Source organism: Mus musculus, chromosome 7 (assembly GCF_000001635.26).
Source record: "Mus musculus strain C57BL/6J chromosome 7, GRCm38.p6 C57BL/6J".
NCBI classification, from domain to species: Eukaryota; Metazoa; Chordata; class Mammalia; order Rodentia; family Muridae; genus Mus; species Mus musculus.
In genome coordinates, this window is record NC_000073.6 from 134131270 (window position 1) to 134150307 (window position 19038).

Here is a 19038-nt window from a genome sequence, read left to right on the forward strand (position 1 = left end):
TGTAACAGTCTGGCTATCTGATTGGTCAGATCCTCTACTGTCCTGGGTGTTAAATATTTTAATGACCCGTTCTCATTTCTTACAGCTTCATTTGACTAAACTTTCTAAATTGGCTCTCCTGGGCCAAAGGCTATGGAAATTAAAATTTAATTAAAAGGTGCAGGATTAATTACCTTTTGTGTCTTACAGCCGAGGAGAATCATAACAGTTTTACCTTCCTCACAAAACTGTACATATTCATCGCTTCACTTTTAATAGACACGTAATCTTCTTTTTAAAAGGTTGCACTGAATATTTGGGTAAAAACATCATTAAAAGAGCAATACCAGAACGTCTGAATTATGAAAACACTACTTTTAACAGACTGATCTTTAAAATTGGCACAGGTGGGGACCAAGGAAAAGCCGAGAGGGGAGCATTAGCTCAGCGCACACAAGTCCCTGGGTTTGATTAACAGCACTGCAAAATTGAAATCAGTACAACTGGTATAAGGAAGCCGAAGCTACAGCACCTCAGAGGGATAACTGTGTAGTCACTATGTATTGTAAATTTAAATCCATTATTATAGTTTTTATTAAGGGTTTGTTTTGTTTTGTTATTTTTGGCCAGGGCTGGCCTAAAAGTTCCCTATACAGCCCATTCTACCCTTGAACTTGTGGCGAATCTTCTGCCTCCGCCTCCTAAGTGCTGAGATTACAATTTTACCACTGTGCCCAGATATTCCAGATACTTAAAAAAAGGATTCATTTATTCTTATTTTATGAGTATGGGTGCTTTGGCTGCATGTGTGTCTGTGCATCTTGGAAGTGTAGAGCCCACAGAGGCTAAAAGAGGGTACTGGATCCCCTGGAATCGAAGTAAGAGACAGTTATCAGCTGTCATGTTAGTGCTGGGAACAGAACCCAGGTCCTGAACCAAGTTCTCTCAACCTCTGGGTCATCTCTCCAGTCTCACAATCCATATCCTCTAAAAATATAGACAAAGAGATTAGGAAGAAAGGAAGGAAGAGATTGAGAAAAAAAAAAAAGCATTTTGTGTTTCTAACTTTTCTAATTCTGAGGTTATTTTGGGAAAGGCCTAAAGGATTGGACAGGAATAAATTAGGGCACCTTTGAGATGATTTCCCACACAAATTATCCTTTGTCTGGTTGTCAGCATGCATTATGCTATCTTCAGTAACAGAGGGTAAATCACTTCCAGAGGGAGCCATGAACAGAGCAATTAACCCACTTTACAAACCTAGAGAACCAGATGGGGCCAAGACAGCATTTTCTATGGAAGGGCACGCCAATAATGATGCTAACTGAAGCAGTGGTGGAGGGTTGTACAAAGACTGCTGTGTCAACTACAGACATCCAAAGCAAAGCCACATTCATAAGGCAAGCGTCCACCTTTGTACTTGCCCTGTCACCCAGGGTTTGTACATTGGTTTATTTTGTTGTTATTCTTTGTTTCTTTTATCCTGATGGTCTTCTGTTTTCTGTTGTGGAACAAACTCTTTGTAGTAAAAACAGAAAAGGATTTCATAAGATCTTTTCCACCCCTCTACCTGCATCCCTAAGATCATCTGCAAGCTCAGGGTCACAGCCTCCCCTGTGCTGGGCAACATGTTTCTCCAATGGCCAGATGCCCAGACCATGTGCAGGACAGACATTTCTAAGCCCTGCTGCCAATCATAGCAACCCATAGAGGACACAGGATCCTACAGAGGTCTTTATGAGATGTTTGTTTGTTTGTTTGTTTGTTTGTTTTTCTGTGTCTTTCAGAGAGCATCTAGAGTACCAGCTACTTTTCTCACTGCTGTGAGCAAACATTTGGCAAGGAGCATCTTCGGGGAAGGTTTACTTTGATGGACAGTTTGCAAACAAGGTCCATCATGGTGAAGGCATGGTGGTAGGAGTGTGAGGTTGTTGGTCACACTGCATCCACGCACAGGAGGAGAAAGCAGACAAGTGAGACAGGTTATGAAGTCTCAGGGTCTACCACTAGTGACCCACCTTCTCTAGAGAGGCCCTATTCTTTAAAGGCTTCACAGCCTTCCAAACCAGCGCTACCATTTGAGAAGCGAGGGTTTAAACACCTGAGCCCACAGAGGACATTTCACCTTCTAAACAAATCCCCTAGTTACCTCCATGGAGATATTTTCAAAACCGTATATGTGCAGCAATGCAAAAAAATAAAAGATGAATTTCCCAGCGGATTTTATGTGGGTGCTGGGGACTCAGAATTTAAGTCATCATGTTTCTATCGCAAGATGTATAGCCACTGAGCAATCTCTCCGGCCCCTCTATTTTTGTCCATGTAAAATTATTGTGGGAAAACTTAGTGTTTAGCTTCAGGCTCAGTGAGAGACCCTGTCTCAAAAAGGAAAAAAAAAAATTGCCCATAGTGGAGAAAGCAATAGGGGAAGCAACCGTCTGTCTCACATATGTAAATACGCATTGGTATGCATGGGTGCGCCCCTATACCTGCACATGCATACACACCAGTTACATTGTCTAAAAAGATCTTCTAAGATGTTTGCTTTCTGAATATAGCCACATAAAAGCAAAATAATATTCTGTTCTGACTCTGAGTATTCAACCCGTGTGCCCAGATCTCTTTTTTCAAGTCATCAGGATACAAGAAAAAGCTAAAACATGTCATTTCTTTACTGGTTTTCATGCCTTTGATCCACGCGGTGGTGAAAGCTAGGCATGTAAGAGAAAACACCAAGCGGCAAGTTGCAGATCCCAGGGAGCAGGCTGTGCCATTTTATGCATATAGCACTTTGTGGCCTCAGATGCTACATGCCAGGACGGGCGGCTCTTCCATCGGACTGTCTCGGGGCCACAAACGCAAGCTCTGATACAATGAAGGGGGTGGTTTGCTTATATGGAGGTTGATCCTGTCTCTGCAAGTGCGTGTCCCTGGTGGTTGTCTTCCTTCCTCTGTCAGCCCCACCCCCACGCCCAGGGGACCCCCATTCTTCAGAGTGAGGAAGAGCAGCTGGTTCTCCTGCTTTACACGAGGGGGGACCTGACAAATAAGTTAATCTATTAAATACAGGCTGCTCACTGGAAGACCTCCTTAGCTAAAGTAAGAGTTAAATAGATGAGAGAAGTCCTTTGCAGCAGTGGTTCTTGTGGGAGTGTCAGGGGGTAAAGGAGACGCCATTTCCCCTGAGAAGCCATACATGAAACATAACAGACCTATTCTCTCAGAAAGAAAGAAAGAACAAACAAACAAACAACAACAAAGAAACCCAGTGTACTATTTTCTGGGAATTTATAATTTCTCCATTAAAGAGCCAAATTTTTGAAGAAAAGCGTAAGATGCAGCTTATTACACTGGAGCAAGTTCGTGAGATTGGATCCATCCTGGCGGTGATATAAAAGATAGAGCCGTTTTTAGTGGACATGGCCCTAGCTTTCTCCGCCACTCTGTAACCAAGAATGGCCTTGACTTACTCATTCCTTTCCAGGCTGAGGATCAGGTCTCGGCTCTCCAGCTGCAGTTGCACAGTCAGCACGTCTGGATGATCCTGAAAAAATGAACAGGAAGGGTTAGCTGAAAGGCAGTTTGGCTTAGCCTTGCCAACACCTGAATGTTCTTCATCAGTATAGTCAGTGGGGAGGGAAGAGGGGTGTTGAGGTTGACTGGGAGAAGGGGGAGACAGGGAAGGGGCAAAGGACACAGATGATTGATAGATAGATAGATAGATAGATAGATAGATAGATAGATAGATAGATAGATAGATAGATAGATAAAGATTGGTGATTTTATTCTTGGGGATTTTCTTCAACTCCAAGTACTGAAGACCAGAGTGACAGAGATAAAAAAAAAATAGGGCACCTGGCTCTTATGTGGCTGTTCTACTCTTCTCCTTTAGTGATTCTTCCTCCGAACCCTTCCCTCACATCGTAGCTCCATCTACCCCATCCACCCCATCCACCCCATCCACCCTTTCTTTGATCTTCCCTGACTGTACAAAGGGCATCATTATTCATTATCTGCTTGTGGCAGAAAACCCTTCAATCATCCGTCGGGCTCCGGGGCTTTTACCCCCTCTACTGAACAGGGGAACAGTCCTGCAGAGCTGCTCTCTATAGCACCCCTCCTGCTCCCATGGCTTCTTCCCATTCTCCCCTCTATCTCTTTCCTGTTCAACCCTCAGGCAACTCTCCTCCATACATGGCTTCCTCCTATAAATCCTTCTAATCCAGGCTCTCCCCAGTCTGCCTTTGCTTTCTTCCCATCTATTCTCTAGCAGTGGAAGGTCGCTTAAAACTTCAATCTTCCAGTGAGCCTGTGCTTGTTTCTCGCTGCACTGGTAGGATATCACCTTTGAACTTGGCCTGTGGTTCCCAAGTCCTCTCCCCTGCAGACTTCCACATGCTTTTCACATGCCTACACGCCTTGCCTGCTCTTGGAACACAAGACTTGTCCTGCTGTCCTGAGAATTTGCACATGCTTGCTTCTCTACCTGAGATGCTTTTCCTGACTGTCTACTGGAATCAGCTTAAAAATCAGCTATTAGAAGAAGTGTCACATCACCATCAACCTACTGCTGTCCTGTCCTTTCCCCATGAAAAGAAAGGGCATTATATTACTTGAGATTGGTGTGTTAGCTTGCACATCTTTATAGCCACCAGAGGACTGGGCAGATAACAGGTGAGTACTGAAGGAAGGAGTCCTTCCATGCCAGGGAAATAGCTCTGCATACATCTTTTCCTCTTGCTCCACAGCCCTCCCTTCCCTGCTTCCCTCCCCTAATCCATATACCCAACCTTAGTGTAGACAGCCTAGTCCAGGGGATGGTGCTGCCCACATTTAGGGTTGATCTTTCTGGCACAGTGAACCTAATCTAGACCATCTCTTAGTTATGCCTATGCCCAGACAGTTGTCTCCAAAGTGATTCTACATTGTATCACATTGAAAACCAGTATAAACCACCACAGTATACCAGTTTGGGGCTGGGTGGTACAAGAAATATCCAGTGGAGGAAGAGAATGGAGGGAACTTTCATTCCAATTTACTCATTATACTGGACATTTTTGTTTAAAAGCATGCTTCCGTCCATTTTCCTAATTGTTATTGACTGAAGACCATAACGCACACCATTCTTACGATGATATATTGACTGATTTACCTAATGGAACTACATCCTTTGTTGGATGTACAAAGAACTGTATTTGCTGAACCAATCAATCAAGTGCTAATCAATAAGCCAAAGATACTTAAGCAGCCGCTATAATTCTTTTAAACTGGGAGAAGTACCTCGAAAAAAATATGTAAAGTATACGAACATACTTTTTTAAAATATATTTTTATTAGGTACTTTCTTCATTTACATTTCTAGTGCTATCCCAAAAGTCCCCCATACCCTCCCCCCCCCACTCCCCTACCCACCCACTCCCACTTCTTGGCCCTGGCGTTCTCCTGTACTGAGGCATACATCAGTTTGCACAACCAATGGGCCTCTCTTTCCACTGATGGCTGACTAGGCCATCTTCTGATACATATGCAGCTAGAGACACGAGCTCCGGGGGGTACTGGTTAGTTCATATTGTTGTTCCACCTATAGGGTTGCAGATCCCTTTAGCTCCTTGGGTACTTTCTCTAGCTCCTCCATTGGGGGCCCTGTGATCCATCCAATAGCTGACTGTGAGCATCCACTTATGTGTTTGCTAGGTCCCAACATAGTCTCACAAGAGACAGCTATATCTGGGTCCTTTCAGTAAAATCTTGTTAGTGTATGCAATGGTGTCAGCATTTGGAGGCTGATTATGAGATGGATCCCTGGATATGGCAGTCTCTAGATGGTCCATCCTTTCATCTCAGCTCCAAACTTTGTCTCTGTAACTCCTTCCAAGGGTGTTTTGTTCCCAATTCTAAGAAGGGGCAAAGTGTCCACACTTTGGTCTTCGTTCTTCTTGAGTTTCATGTGTTTGGCAAATTGTATCTTATATCTTGGGTATTCTAAGTTTCTGGGCTAATATCCACTTATCAGTGAGTACATATTGTGTGAGTTTCTTTGTGAATGTGTTACCTCACTCAGGATGATGCCCTCTAGGTCCATCCATTTGCCTAGGAATTTCATAAATTCATTCTTTTTAATAGCTGAGTAGTACTCCATTGTGTAAATGTACCACATTTTCTGTATCCATTCCTCTGTTGAGGGGCATCTGGGTTCTACGAACGTACTTTTTAAAAATAAAATACTCGTAGGGTATCTACTACCCAGATGAAGATGTAGACTATTCCCAGAATTGTAGAAAGCCCTTTCTCTAGTTTGCTTTTCTGCTGCTCTGGTAAACACTGTTACCAAAAGAAACCTGGGGAGAGGAGAGGGCTTATTTGTCTTACAGGTTATAACCCATCATTGAGGGAAGCCAAGGCAAGAACCGAGGCAGAGACCATGGAGGAATGCTGCTTACTGGATTGTCTCTCCTGGCTTGCTCAGTTACACTTATTAGATAGTCCAGGTCTACCTGCATAGGGATGGCACTGCCCATAGTAGGTTGATGTTAACTTTTGCATGGCTATGCTCCAAACTTTTCTTAGAAGTCTGCATGCCTTGTTGGGTTAGGACCTACCCATATGTTATAGATTAAACCTGAAAAGATCTTCAGAGGTTCATGTTTTGAGTGCTTGATTCCCAGTTGGTGGTGACACTTTGAGGAAGTCGGGTCTACTGGTGGAGACGGGTCATTAACGGCAATCTCTCAAAGGTTTTTCCCTGGTCCCTGGTTCTGGCTTCACTTTCTGGTTCCTGGACTTTCTTGAGGTGAAGACCCTCTGCCAATGTGTTTCTGCCTCCATAAGCTGAGTTGACACTTAATCCTTCCCTGCCACACTAAACTGAAAACATGAGTCAAAATTAATCATTTCTTCCTTAAGATGTTCTATGAGGTATTTTGTTCTAAGTCATAACTGCCCGCTGTGACCTCAGTTCACCTGATTAGCCTCTTAAAGGCCTTTTCTCTAGATGTTCCACATTCCAAGGAGACGGGTCAGAGCTTCAGTATAGATCGGGCCGGGTCAGGGATGTAATTGAGTCTACAACATTCCTTCTTCATTCTTACGTCCCATTCATTCCTCACCAGCAGTAAGCATTATCCTAAACCCATTAGTCACTAATTAATATTACTTGATTTCATTTATAGTTTATTCATACTCTATGTATTTCTAAACAAACATTAGCCTTATACTGAGTCCATTCTTCTATGGCTGGTTTGGCTTAATCTTATACCTGTAGGAATTATTGGTTCTATGTGTTGTTCATCCTTATAAATTTACAATATTCTATTATGTAAAACGATTTATATACCCACAGTCATGTAAATAGATGCTCACTGATTTTTTTTTCCTGATCCCTTCTCTGTACATGACTTCACATATCTGTGTCATGTCTGTAACTGAATAGGTTCTATGGGTGGTAGGATTTGTCCACTTGCCTTCACTGGGGATTTTAAATTAATTAGTAATTAATTAACTGTTTCTAATGTATGGATGGATTGCGTTCCCTCAGTTACTGGATACATGTTCTGGCTACTCCATGTCCTGGATATCTGACAAAGAAAATTAGCTAAGTATATAAGGGCACCTTACTGAGTGTTTATTTGCTCTAACTCTTTACACCTATTCGTTTACTGGGAGTCAGTGCTATGGCACACGTGTGGAGGTAAGTGCACAACGTGCCAAAGTTGTTTCTTACCTTCCAGCACACGGATTCCAGACCTTGAACTCAGGTCCTATGGCTTAGAGGCAAAGCAATATTATCTTATGAACCATTTATAGCCCAAGGCTTTAGTTTCTATCTCTACGATCAGTGACAGGCAGAGAATCTTTGGGACATGTGAAACCGCTCTCCCATGAAAATCCAGCTCATGCTTCCTACCCGAGCCTCATCCTTATCCCTTTAGTATCTATTAGTGGCAGATTTTACCGTGGAGAGTGTGTGCTCTGTTGCACAGGTGGATACCTGCTTGCTCATAGCAATTTTCTACCAGAAAGCAAAAGGTCAGGAATTTATAGATAAAAATTACCATCCCTTCTTTTCTTCCTTTCACAAGTGTGCATACACCATACACAGACACACACACACACAGACACACACACACACACAGACACACACACACACTGAATTCTCAATGACTTAGAAAACTTTGACCCTGACCTTGAAGCTGAAGCCCTGTGGCAGTGCCTTGGCACAGGCTCAGCAGGAGCAGAGAATCACCCTCAATAGCAGCGTCCATTCCCATCACAGCCTTGAGGTCATCTTTTCCAAGGGGCCCACTCAGAGCCAAAGCCATCCATCTAAACCATCATGCTGGAAGGTCAGAGGGATCTCATTTTTCAGGCATAACAACAGTATTAAAATACTGCATTGAAGGGAGCTGGGGAATAGCTGAGTCCCTCTCCAGCACTAAATAAATGCTTCAGACCGCAGCTCTGGCATTCATGGGGCACAAGGGAGGCATTTATTGCTATGAATATTTAGAGGCATCTTGATTACCACTTTAATATTAGCATGTTAGCTCTGGAGCCAGCAAGATCTGCACACCGTGGAACATAGGGAAGACAAAACTGAAGTAAATGCAGGCTAGCACAGTGAGGAATTAAGGCACTACAGCACCATCACGGGAGGTCTCTGGCTTGGGGCCTGTTAGTTATTACATAAGTGAGAGTGATTTTTATCATTGAGTTTTTTTTTTTTTTTTGCAGTGGAAAATTGATATTAGCAACCCATGTGTCCAACTGTGAACAGAGAGCACAAATTCTTCACAGTAAAAGCTGCTTTTGCTGGATTCATAAGGGGCTGGGATTGTAGACCAGGTACGTGTCTAGCATATCTTGGATATCTAACACTGCCAATATGTGCACACATGCACAATCACATGTGTGTGTGCGGACACTCACACACATATGTGCATGAACATATGCAATGAAGTATTTGTCTTTACTGTCCAATACTGGGTTTATCATTTATTCATATTGGGAAATCTCTCACTTCATTCTCTGGCCTAAGACATATCATAGCTTTTCAGTTTGTTTCTCCCTCTGGGGAGAATATGTATATATCAGAGAAAGTACATTCCACCTTCCTCCAGCCCAGATAGGGCTTTGGTTCCCCTCAACATGGACATCCCCCTAGTCCAGTTCTTGATCCTCCAAAGTTCCTGATCATGTAATTCATTATCTTCTTGTAGCCATACCCAGCATTCCCAGGTCTAATGTTGAAATGTTCTCCCTGGGTTCTCTGAGTGGCCTAACCATTGGTTGTTGGCCATTGGCTTGGCCATGGGCACCTATGTGATCTTGGCTGCATCCTGCTTCTTCTAGCATGCATTGCCACCAGTGGCTATTCACTTGTGTTTTCATTTATTTATTAGTGGTTTACTTACCCCAGGAAAATAGAACCTCTGTGAAGGCAGGCATGTATAAGCCTCACCATGCATGCTTCCTACACCAAGCGCAACAACCTAGAAGCACACATTAGCAAAGGACAGAGTGGGGAGGCAATGCAAGTTACCAAAGGAACATGTTACTTGGGAGAAGAGAGACCCCAAGACAGTAAACTTCCTCTCACGAGGCATAGGAGGGGTTCTGGTCTCTTTTCCTAGCCACACATGTTCTCTAAGAAACATGTAGAACTTTTCTAGGGCCTCAACAGGCTGCCCACCTCAGCCAAGAGTCTGGCATCTCTGAAGGATCCAGGGGGCTGTACATGGGCCCCATACATAGTCAGCGAGACCTGAGAATGGCCATGCATTCTGTTCCTTTGAAGATGGGAGGCAAGCAGAGCTAAGTAATGTGCTTCCTGCTTCCTACATTTCTTGTGACGCTGGGAGAGGAACTTGGCGTGACAGGCAAACACTTTGCTGCACAGCCACACCTCCAGCCCCAAGGGAGATGAGCGGGTTAATTTACCTATGGTGCTGGATAAAATGAGCACTGAGCATCTAGTCTCCCAATGACCAGGTGGAGACTCTGGACCCTCCTGCCCCATTCCTGTGCACCCCACAGTGATTAAGTCATCAAAACAAGAAAGGGAGGTTCTGCCTAGGGCCACAAGAAAGGAAGCCAGAGGATTTAGGATTTATGCATGTTCCAGTGAGATTTAAGGTGAAGAGTGGAGGGTGTGGCAGGGAGCATAGAAACCCTGGGTCCACCAGCATGGGGCACTGCTGGAGAGAGTCTGGCAGGAGGAAATCTCATGAAGCTCTTGTCCTCAGAGCCTGCCTCCTAATGGCTTTGGATTCTGTGCCTTTCACAGAAATTGTAGCTAGAAGAACAGGACTCGGAAGTTTGGGAACACGTTAGTGACATGGTAGTTCATATAGAAGATCATGTGCTGATTTGGGGACAGTACCATATGACATGGTAGCTTGAAGACAAGACTCTGTGGTGAGGCAATGGCTTCAGCAATATGCATTTTAATGACATGACAGGATCCCATAGTGATTGGTATCCAGGGTATGAGACTGAGTTGTCATGAGCCTGCAGAAGTCTGCTTCCAACTGAGTCTAGCTGACAACTTCCCCACAGTCCACGACAGCAGGTCCCTGGCCTTGTGTCCTCTCACCACCTTCTGCCTTTAGACATTTCTTTAAGCAGCAAGGAGAAACAGACTTATGCACTGAAGTGACCATCTGTCCATGGCTCAGGAACACGAAAGGACAGTGTCCGAGTTGGCAACTTCTTATCAGCCTATGATACTCACGAAGCTCAAGGCCACAGGTAAAGCACCTGGGGGCACACGGGAGGTACCAGCCTCTTGATACCTCTGTAAACGAGGGTCCATCATAAGAAGTGCCATGGATCCAGGTTAGGAGCCTCAAACTTCTTCCAACAGAGGAAGACGGCTGAGTGTTTGCCTGCCTTCCAGGAGTATCCTAGATGGAAAGTTAGGGCCACAGCATGGCTGCACCATCTCCAACTATAAAGCCATGGTAACAGAGCAAAGAACTACTTCATACTTTCTTGAAAAACACCGTGTCTTCATTTAAGAAAGGACACCGTTGGATGGGACTTTAGCTAGATAGTAGTCCTTAGATCAATTGTTGAACCAACCATAAACTCTCAGTTCCCTTAGTAGGGAAAATGAAGAAAATAACCTCTTTCCTTTCCATACACCATTTCAAGAAACCAGGAATAACTCAACTCGGGTGATAAGTAGGGCTGTGAAGGTGATTAGGAGACAGGGTGTTGAGATGGGGTGGTTAACCTGGAATGTTTCCATGGGAAGTAGTTAATGTCATCACAAGGATCTTTAAAAACAGTATGCATGTGCATTTAAGTATGTGTCTATGAGTGTGAGTTACACATGTTCAGGTATTTGTGAAAATGTGAACATGTGCATGTGGGAGCCAGAAGTAAAGGTTGGTATAGTTCTTAAGGTGCCATTTGCCTTGTTTTTTGTTTGTTTGTTTGTTTTTTTGTTGTTGTTGTTTTTTGTTTATTTTCGAGACAGGGTTTCTCAGTATAGCCCTGGCTGTCCTGGAACTCAATTTGTAGACCAGGCTGGCCTCGAACTCAGAAATCCGCCTGCCTCTGCCTCTGCCTCCCGAGTGCTGGGATTAAAGGCATGCGCCACCACCGCCCGGCTTTTACCTTGATTTTTGAGATAGGATCTCTTTGTTGACCTGGAGCTCATTGAGCAGGTTAGGCTACCTGGACAGAAAGCCTAAGGACCCACACATTTTTGCCTCCCCAGGCCTGAAATTATAAGTATATACACATGCCTGTGCAGGGCTACTGATTTACTGATAAGGTTAATTGAGGTAGGAAGTACCCACTGTGGGTAGCACCATTCCCTGGGCTAGGATCTAAGACTGTACAGAAGGATGGAGTGAGCTGAGCGCAAGCACTCGTTGTTCTCAACAGTAGGAACGATGTGCTGAGCTGCCTCCAGCCCCTCTGCTGTGACTTCCCAGGGGAACTCAGATCTCATACTGCTGACCCATCTCCCCAGCCTTGCCTTGCTTACTTCAAAGATGGAGAAAACAAAGAATGAATTCCACCCCACCTCCAGGGAGCAAAGTGGATCCTGCCTTGCTGTCTCCTATGCTGAAGGCTGCCTGAGCTGCCTTCTTTATCTTGTTGGGATTTGGAGTCAAGCCTCACCCAGCTCACTGGACTTCTGAGCAGTCAGCTGGGAGATGAGAAACAGACTCTTTGTAAGCCACTCAAGCCAAAGCCATTTTTCTTACAGAAGCATCCAAAACTGACATAATCAAGAGAATTTTGGTGGGATCTGAGAGGTAAGAGGCCCATTTACAAACCATCCTGCTTGATGAAATGGAAACGCATCTTCCTTAGAGAAACCCAACCGCAAATGTGTTTCAACTTCCCAGCGTGACAGCAGTGAGACACCATCGCTCTTACTATTTATTGTAGCTTATCCAGCGGAAGCTCCTTTCCTTACAAGCTCTTTGTATTTAGATCTAAACGGCTATCATAAACTGTTTTTCTTTAAATTTTCATAAAGCAATGTTATATGTTTATTAATTGAGGTTCTATTTATGAGTCGGGCTCCAGGCCAGTCCTGGATTGATGGCTTGGAAACAAATTAGCTTTCTCCTTTCTTCCACATGGGAAGACGATTTTAAGTAATCTGTATGTGAACATCATCACAGAAGCAGACAGGAGCGAATAAGAGCCCCGTGTGGATACAGCGCAACATACCTCTCTAAACTTCACCTTGGTTCAAAATAGCTTCCTATGGTGTGCTTACTGATACAATCGCAGTATTAAAAATATTATAGTCTAGCCCAGGATTGCTTTCTGGAATGGGTTTACACAAACACAGCATGCACCATGTGTATTAACCAGAAAGCTTGGTTTCCTATTCAAAGTCCATTTATCTAAACTAATTTGATGTCTGGAAACACTCACACTCTGCGTTGTTTTCCCCTCAGCAACACCATTTCAAAACTGTCACTCAGAGGAAGTTAATAGCTCAAGTTGCTAGTTTGTTTGCACGCAAGCTGTCTTCTAGAGAGAATGCACCTCTCTCGTGTTGACCGAGAGCCATTTACCAAGCATCACTGCAACTGCTTTCAAATAAACATTAGCGGAATATAAGAAGCCCTTTAAAGAGAACCGCTATCGATCACGGTGTCACTGCCAAGTTGCTGTGGACTCAGCAAAGCTAAGTGCAAACAACTTCTATTACAAACAGGATTACAGCTAATTGCTGAGTTTTTGTAAATCTGTTCTAACTGTGCCACAAAAATTTACACGCCAAGATTCATATAGACCTTGTGAAGAGAGCTCATATGTCATGTCGCTCGGACATGCAGCGTGACTGTCATCATCTTTGTCCTTTGCTTACCTGTCATGAACCACTGAGTCAAGAGAGAAGAGGAACCAGATGATGAGGAGAGGGGGTGCAGGCTGGTGCTGGCAGAGGAGAAGCTCTGAAATGGGTAGATCAGGGTAGTGAAATGTATACAGTCCCAGGCTTAGCCCTGAGGACTTAAGATTCATGATGGTATAGGGTTAAGCCCCTCTAGGTGGTTCTAGAGAGATCTCCACATGGCCTCTCATTTCCCTAGGTTAGATGACCTTCCAGGCTTCATGGACAGGGATTTCTAGCTCCAACCCAGCTGAGACCTGGGACAGAGAAGCCCTCCCATGGCACCTTTCACTGAATGAAAAGTAGCATTCAACTCCTTCTCTTAAAATATTGACCAACCCTCAAAGGCCAATGATGCCTGTGGGGACCTGGTTCTTTATGTATAAGGCCCTCTCCTTCAGGCCTTTAGGTCCATTCCTCTCCTGGGCCTGACATGTGCCCTGAACATTCTGTCCTATAGGTCTCTCAGCAGCAACCCTAAATGCTTCAGTGTTTAAAACTCACACCTCCTCCAAACATCCCCAAGGGCACTTCTCATCTTGTGTCCCCTTCTCAGTATTACAACCACCTTCTTTTGGGGCCATACAAGTGCTATCTCTTACACCATCCTACCCTTAGCTCTACATTGAGTTGGGTTCTATGATTTCTTCTGTGATCTACCTGCAACTCTCTGCTGTTGTAGGGTCCTCACCCTGTCCCACCCTTATGGCTACCCTCTTCTCATCATCCTATATGGCCATGCTTCAACCTGGGACTGGGTTATATCCTGATAAACTGAGTTGAGAATATTGTAAAATGAAGATGAGGTTAGTACACCTGGCCTACTGTCTTTCTTTGTTGTTGTGTTGAAATATCCTGACAAAAGGAACTTAAAGGAGAAAGGGTGTGCTTTGGGTCACAGTTGGAGGTTATATCAGGGAGGGGAAATCACAACAGAGGAACTGGAGGCAGCTGGTCCCATTGCACCCACAGACAAAATGCAGAGAGCAATGAATGCCCATACTTAGCACACCAATTCCTTTTATAATGTCCTGGGTCCTAGTCCAAGGAACGGTATTGCCCATCACCCCAGGCCTGGCCCCTTCTAAAAGCTAGCTGGGTCTATGAGTGAGTGCATTTGTCTTTGAAGTCCTTGGCCCCAAGTCAAACAATATTGTATCGCATAATCAAAATGGCTACAAGAGAGGGTTTTGAATGTTCCTATAACAAAGAAACGTGATAGGAAGAGGGTAGCCCTAAGGGTGGGACAGGGTGAGGACCTTACAACAGCAGAGAGTTGCAGGTAGATCACAGAAGAAATCATAGGACCCAACTCAATGATGAAGCACGTGGTCTAATATCTTAGGCTAATTATCACATAGTGGGCTATACAAAAATATACTTTAAAAACTGGCTTTATTTCATATACTGAAATATGCATCATGACCAGTAATCGAGTACAAAGATTAGTTAACTAAAAGTAAAGTTTAGGTACCAGAGAGATGGCTCAGGAGTAAAGGTCCTTGCTACATCAGGTCAACAACCTGAGTTTAGTTCTCAGAAACCACATCGAGGTGGAAAAAGAAAACTGACTTATTCTGACCTCTGTACATGCACTGTAACATATATGCTCATATACACATATAGCATATACACACATGACACAATAAATAATAAATAAAATAACTTTAAAAAATATGTCTTCTGGTCTCTTCATGGGTGTGGAAGATCAAGCTGACTGTTTCTCACCCTTTAGCTGCTTCACCATGTTCTGCCTGACATAGCGCCACTTGAATTAATGGATCCACTCTTACTGACCAAGGAGCCCTTTAACATTTCAGCCAACTTTTAAAATCTACCCACAAGACTCAGGCCATGCTCTCTTGTATAGCAAATGTGAAATCTGAGCTAAGGATGGAACCCAGTGCACAGGGGCCTGGGGTTTCATTCCTGATCCTGGAGGGCAGGGAGGAGGAGAGAGGGACAAGGGAGGAGAGGAGGGGAAAAAGAAGGGAGGAAGCTGGGAGGAAGGGATCAGAGGTGAGAGAATTTCACCTCCAGCAATGGAAAATAATCAGAACGGATATAAAGCTTTGGGGGAATTATGCCATCTATCCATTACAAAATGTCTCTTCATTTCACCATCAAATGTCCCCATGGTAGATTTCTATACCATGGTAGATTCATAGTCTACCTTGATACTAATCTTGATTTTTTTTGAAATAAAGTTCAGAGTCATTAAAATATCTCAGATTGGAAATACGGTATATCAGTTACATGGTGGCTGATACTGTAAGTGGTCAGTGTGAACTGGACCCTGGGAGTGGAAGTGAGGCAGCAGTGATGATGTCACCATGAGGACTCTAGGACATGGACCAACATGACACAAGCTGCTGGGAGACAGACCAGAGCCATGGCTGTATGTGCCTTTGCTTTTGGCTTTGCTTTCGGAGGAATGTCAGGGTGTTCAGGATTTGCTTGCCATCCTCTGGGGAGAAGAGTGACTGCATCCCTATGAATGACCTTACCAAAAAACCCCCATAATATTAGATAGACAGTCAACTTAACTGGATGATAATGCTAAACAAGGTTGAGTTGACAACAGGAAAGAAAGAGGGCAAGATGACCAGCTGACAGATGGGTTGAGCATGCGTATGTATAATTTATATGAGCCAATAAGGTTTGTAACCAAGGGAAACCAAGATTCCATTATTTACTAGAGATAGAATGTCTGTTGAAAAAAAAATCTTTTCTTTGTAAGAATCCAAGTTTCCAGATGACTTACTCAGAGATTCTGTATAAGGAAAAATGCATGTGCATCCTTCACCGATCTCTGAAGAAGAGCCTCACCTACAGCCCATGCTGAGAAAGAAAGGATGTATAGAACCCACTACTTGACCATCCAGTTCAAATCAAAGATTCTCCTGCCAATTCCAAGAGGGTAAAGTGGTGCAGAAAACACACCAACAGCCTCACAGAAAACCAGAACTCATTTTTTTCATAACAAACTTTTTCTCTCCCCAAATTAATCAAGGTCATGATGAACTAGGGCCAAATTCAAGTCCCATCCCATACTTCCAGAGTAACTTCATTGTTGCCATTCGATCTAAGCTGCATTTGCTCATCTGTGAACATGAGTCACCAGCTGGGTGGTCAAGGGCACAGTTCACATCACTCGTAGGTCCAGCCTAGCACACAACAGCATTCTCTGGGGCTCACAGTGGAGGCTACACCAGGAAGCATGTGCACTGGCCCGGTCTTCTTCCCTTTTGTCCTATAACTCTCCAGTGTTCAGTTTGCAGCAAGCCATAGGACCTTATCACAAAATACACAAAACCAAGTTCTTATTTCTCTTCTCCTGGCAGAACTGAGAGAAATCACTCAGAAGAACCACACCTAAACTGTGATTGAAGTTCTCTGAATAAAATAGGAAGCTGAAAACACTGTGGTGGACCTCCTGCCTTCCCAGAAAGAACCTACAATCCTCTGCCTTCGTTCTGCCTGCACAGACAGGTATTAAATGTTTCACCTATCCTAGAATGAAACTGTTTAAACCAAAACAAATAAAACAAATAATGGACACAGAGTAGACAGACTATAAGAAAACATGTGTGGTGAGATAAAGTACTGAACAGCAGAGACAGACACAAATTCATGCATGCACATACATACTCATGCATGCACATATATAAGCACACAAAACCACATGTACACATGTACAAGCATACTATACACATGCATGTATGTACACATATGTTTATATGCATGCACACACATACATCTGTATGTACACATACACACATACATATACACATATATGCATGTACATATATATATGCACATATACATTCACATGCATGCACACTCAATATACATGCATATACATACTTATACATGTACATGTATACTCATACTTATAAATACAAATGCATATATGTATGTATTTGCATACATATGAACAGATCCACACACATATATATGCACATACATAGATACACATGAACATATACATGTGAACGGATTCAGATATATATTATATATATCTGTGTGTGTGTGTAAGGATATGCACATGCATGCACACATATATGCACACATACACTCATGTGTGGGGAAACACACATATATGAGAGCTCACATGCATATGCAAACATCCATGCTCATACACATGTGCGTGTGCACACACACACACAGACACATACCCACCACAGAGGTGAATACTACACCTCTATATTTCTCTTCTACCCATCAAGTCTCAGCAGCTGAGGTCCTGAAGGGTGGTGCTAGGAGATCAGTCTGATGCCCTTCCCTATGTGAGAATTGCTGGGAATAAAGTTCAGGTCGAAAACACTTTATGTCTGTGTCCTGTGTCCTGTGTCCTTTTGTTAGCAAGAAGAGTGATGCAAAGTCGTTGTCTCCTTCCCCAAAACCACCTGTTAAGCCACACACTTCCATTCCTTCCACTGTTTTTCCTGCAGTCTAGTGACTGTCTGAGCATCAGTCTACACTGGCCCTGGAAGCCAGTCAGGTACACAAGTTCTCCTTACAATGTAGCAACACTTGTTCTGATATGAGCCACCTAATTTGGAGTCCAGGAAACCCCTTCCTCACTTTGACCTGTGGAGTCTACAAATTCAGTCCTGGCGAGCACTGACTCAGCTGCTGTGATCCACTGTTACTGATAGCTCTTCCTCGCAGGAAGTGCTATTGTTCCAGATCTATCCACCCGAGGCCTGCTCATAGGCATTTTATTGAGCCACAGACCTTGTCACTTGACCTACAGATTTATCCTGTAAGTTGTGACCCACAGGTTCAGAACTATTGAGAGCTTTTAATGCTGCGATTCCTCCAGCCAACCTGGTAGCCGCCCAGGGCCATGCCAGATTTATTAAAGTATGAAACACCAGTGTTGGTGGGAAGCCAAGAAACAGGAATTTTCATGCACAGCTGGTAGAAGTGTGAACTGGCCCAGCCTTCCACGAGGCAATCTGGAAATTGTTATCATATTCCTTAGAAATGCACACGGCTTTGAGTCAACTATCCCACTCTTAAGAATTCATCCAGAGAAGACAATCCAAAGCGTGCAGAGATATAAGCAGCAAGATGCTTGGCCTGCTTCACGGTGAACAGCTGGGACACAGACACACCTGTATGTACCCTCCCACACAGGGGATGGTAACAAAAATGAACAGGAGACTAAGGTCTGATGCTCATTGCTTTAAATGGATGGTTGGAGGATGAACATGACTATTAGCTATTTAAAGCCCCTTCTCCCCCTAAAAATAGCTAGAGAGTATAGGAGGAGCATTTTAAAATGGTTCAAAAGCAGTGGAGAATGTATACAGTAATAAAGGCCTGTAGAACTTGGATCAAGCTTGGGGAGGAAAGCTGATGTTAAGCCCAGAGTTTGAGGATGGCTGTTTTGCTTAAGGCATCTGTAGAACTTAGAAGAGATAGCAGAGAGACTAAAAATCTTGGTAATTTTTTCAACAGACTTACAGGGCTGAGGAACCAGAAATTAGATTAAGTGAGCAGCTAAAAACATGGTAAGGATGATACTCATCCCAGCACCACCTCTCACCCTACACATGCCCAGTGCTGGGATGCATTCCTCAAATTCTGTATCCTCTGACAGGAATTGCTCTCTCCATTTTTACACAGTTCTAAGCTTCCTGCCTAGGGAATGGTGTTCCTTACAGTAGATTGGGTCTTTCCAC

The 19038-nt window shown here is 43.7% G+C and overlaps 1 protein-coding gene across 1 annotated transcript in view; it reads right to left on the bottom strand.

The window, feature by feature from the left end:
* Nucleotides 1–19038, bottom strand: part of Adam12 (a disintegrin and metallopeptidase domain 12 (meltrin alpha)) — a 341899-nt gene that overhangs the window by 248071 nt on the left and 74790 nt on the right. The window contains exon 3 of the mRNA NM_007400.2: nucleotides 3450–3523. Within this exon, the coding sequence (NP_031426.2) occupies nucleotides 3450–3523 (74 nt within the window). The remainder of the gene's footprint in view (nucleotides 1–3449; nucleotides 3524–19038) is intronic.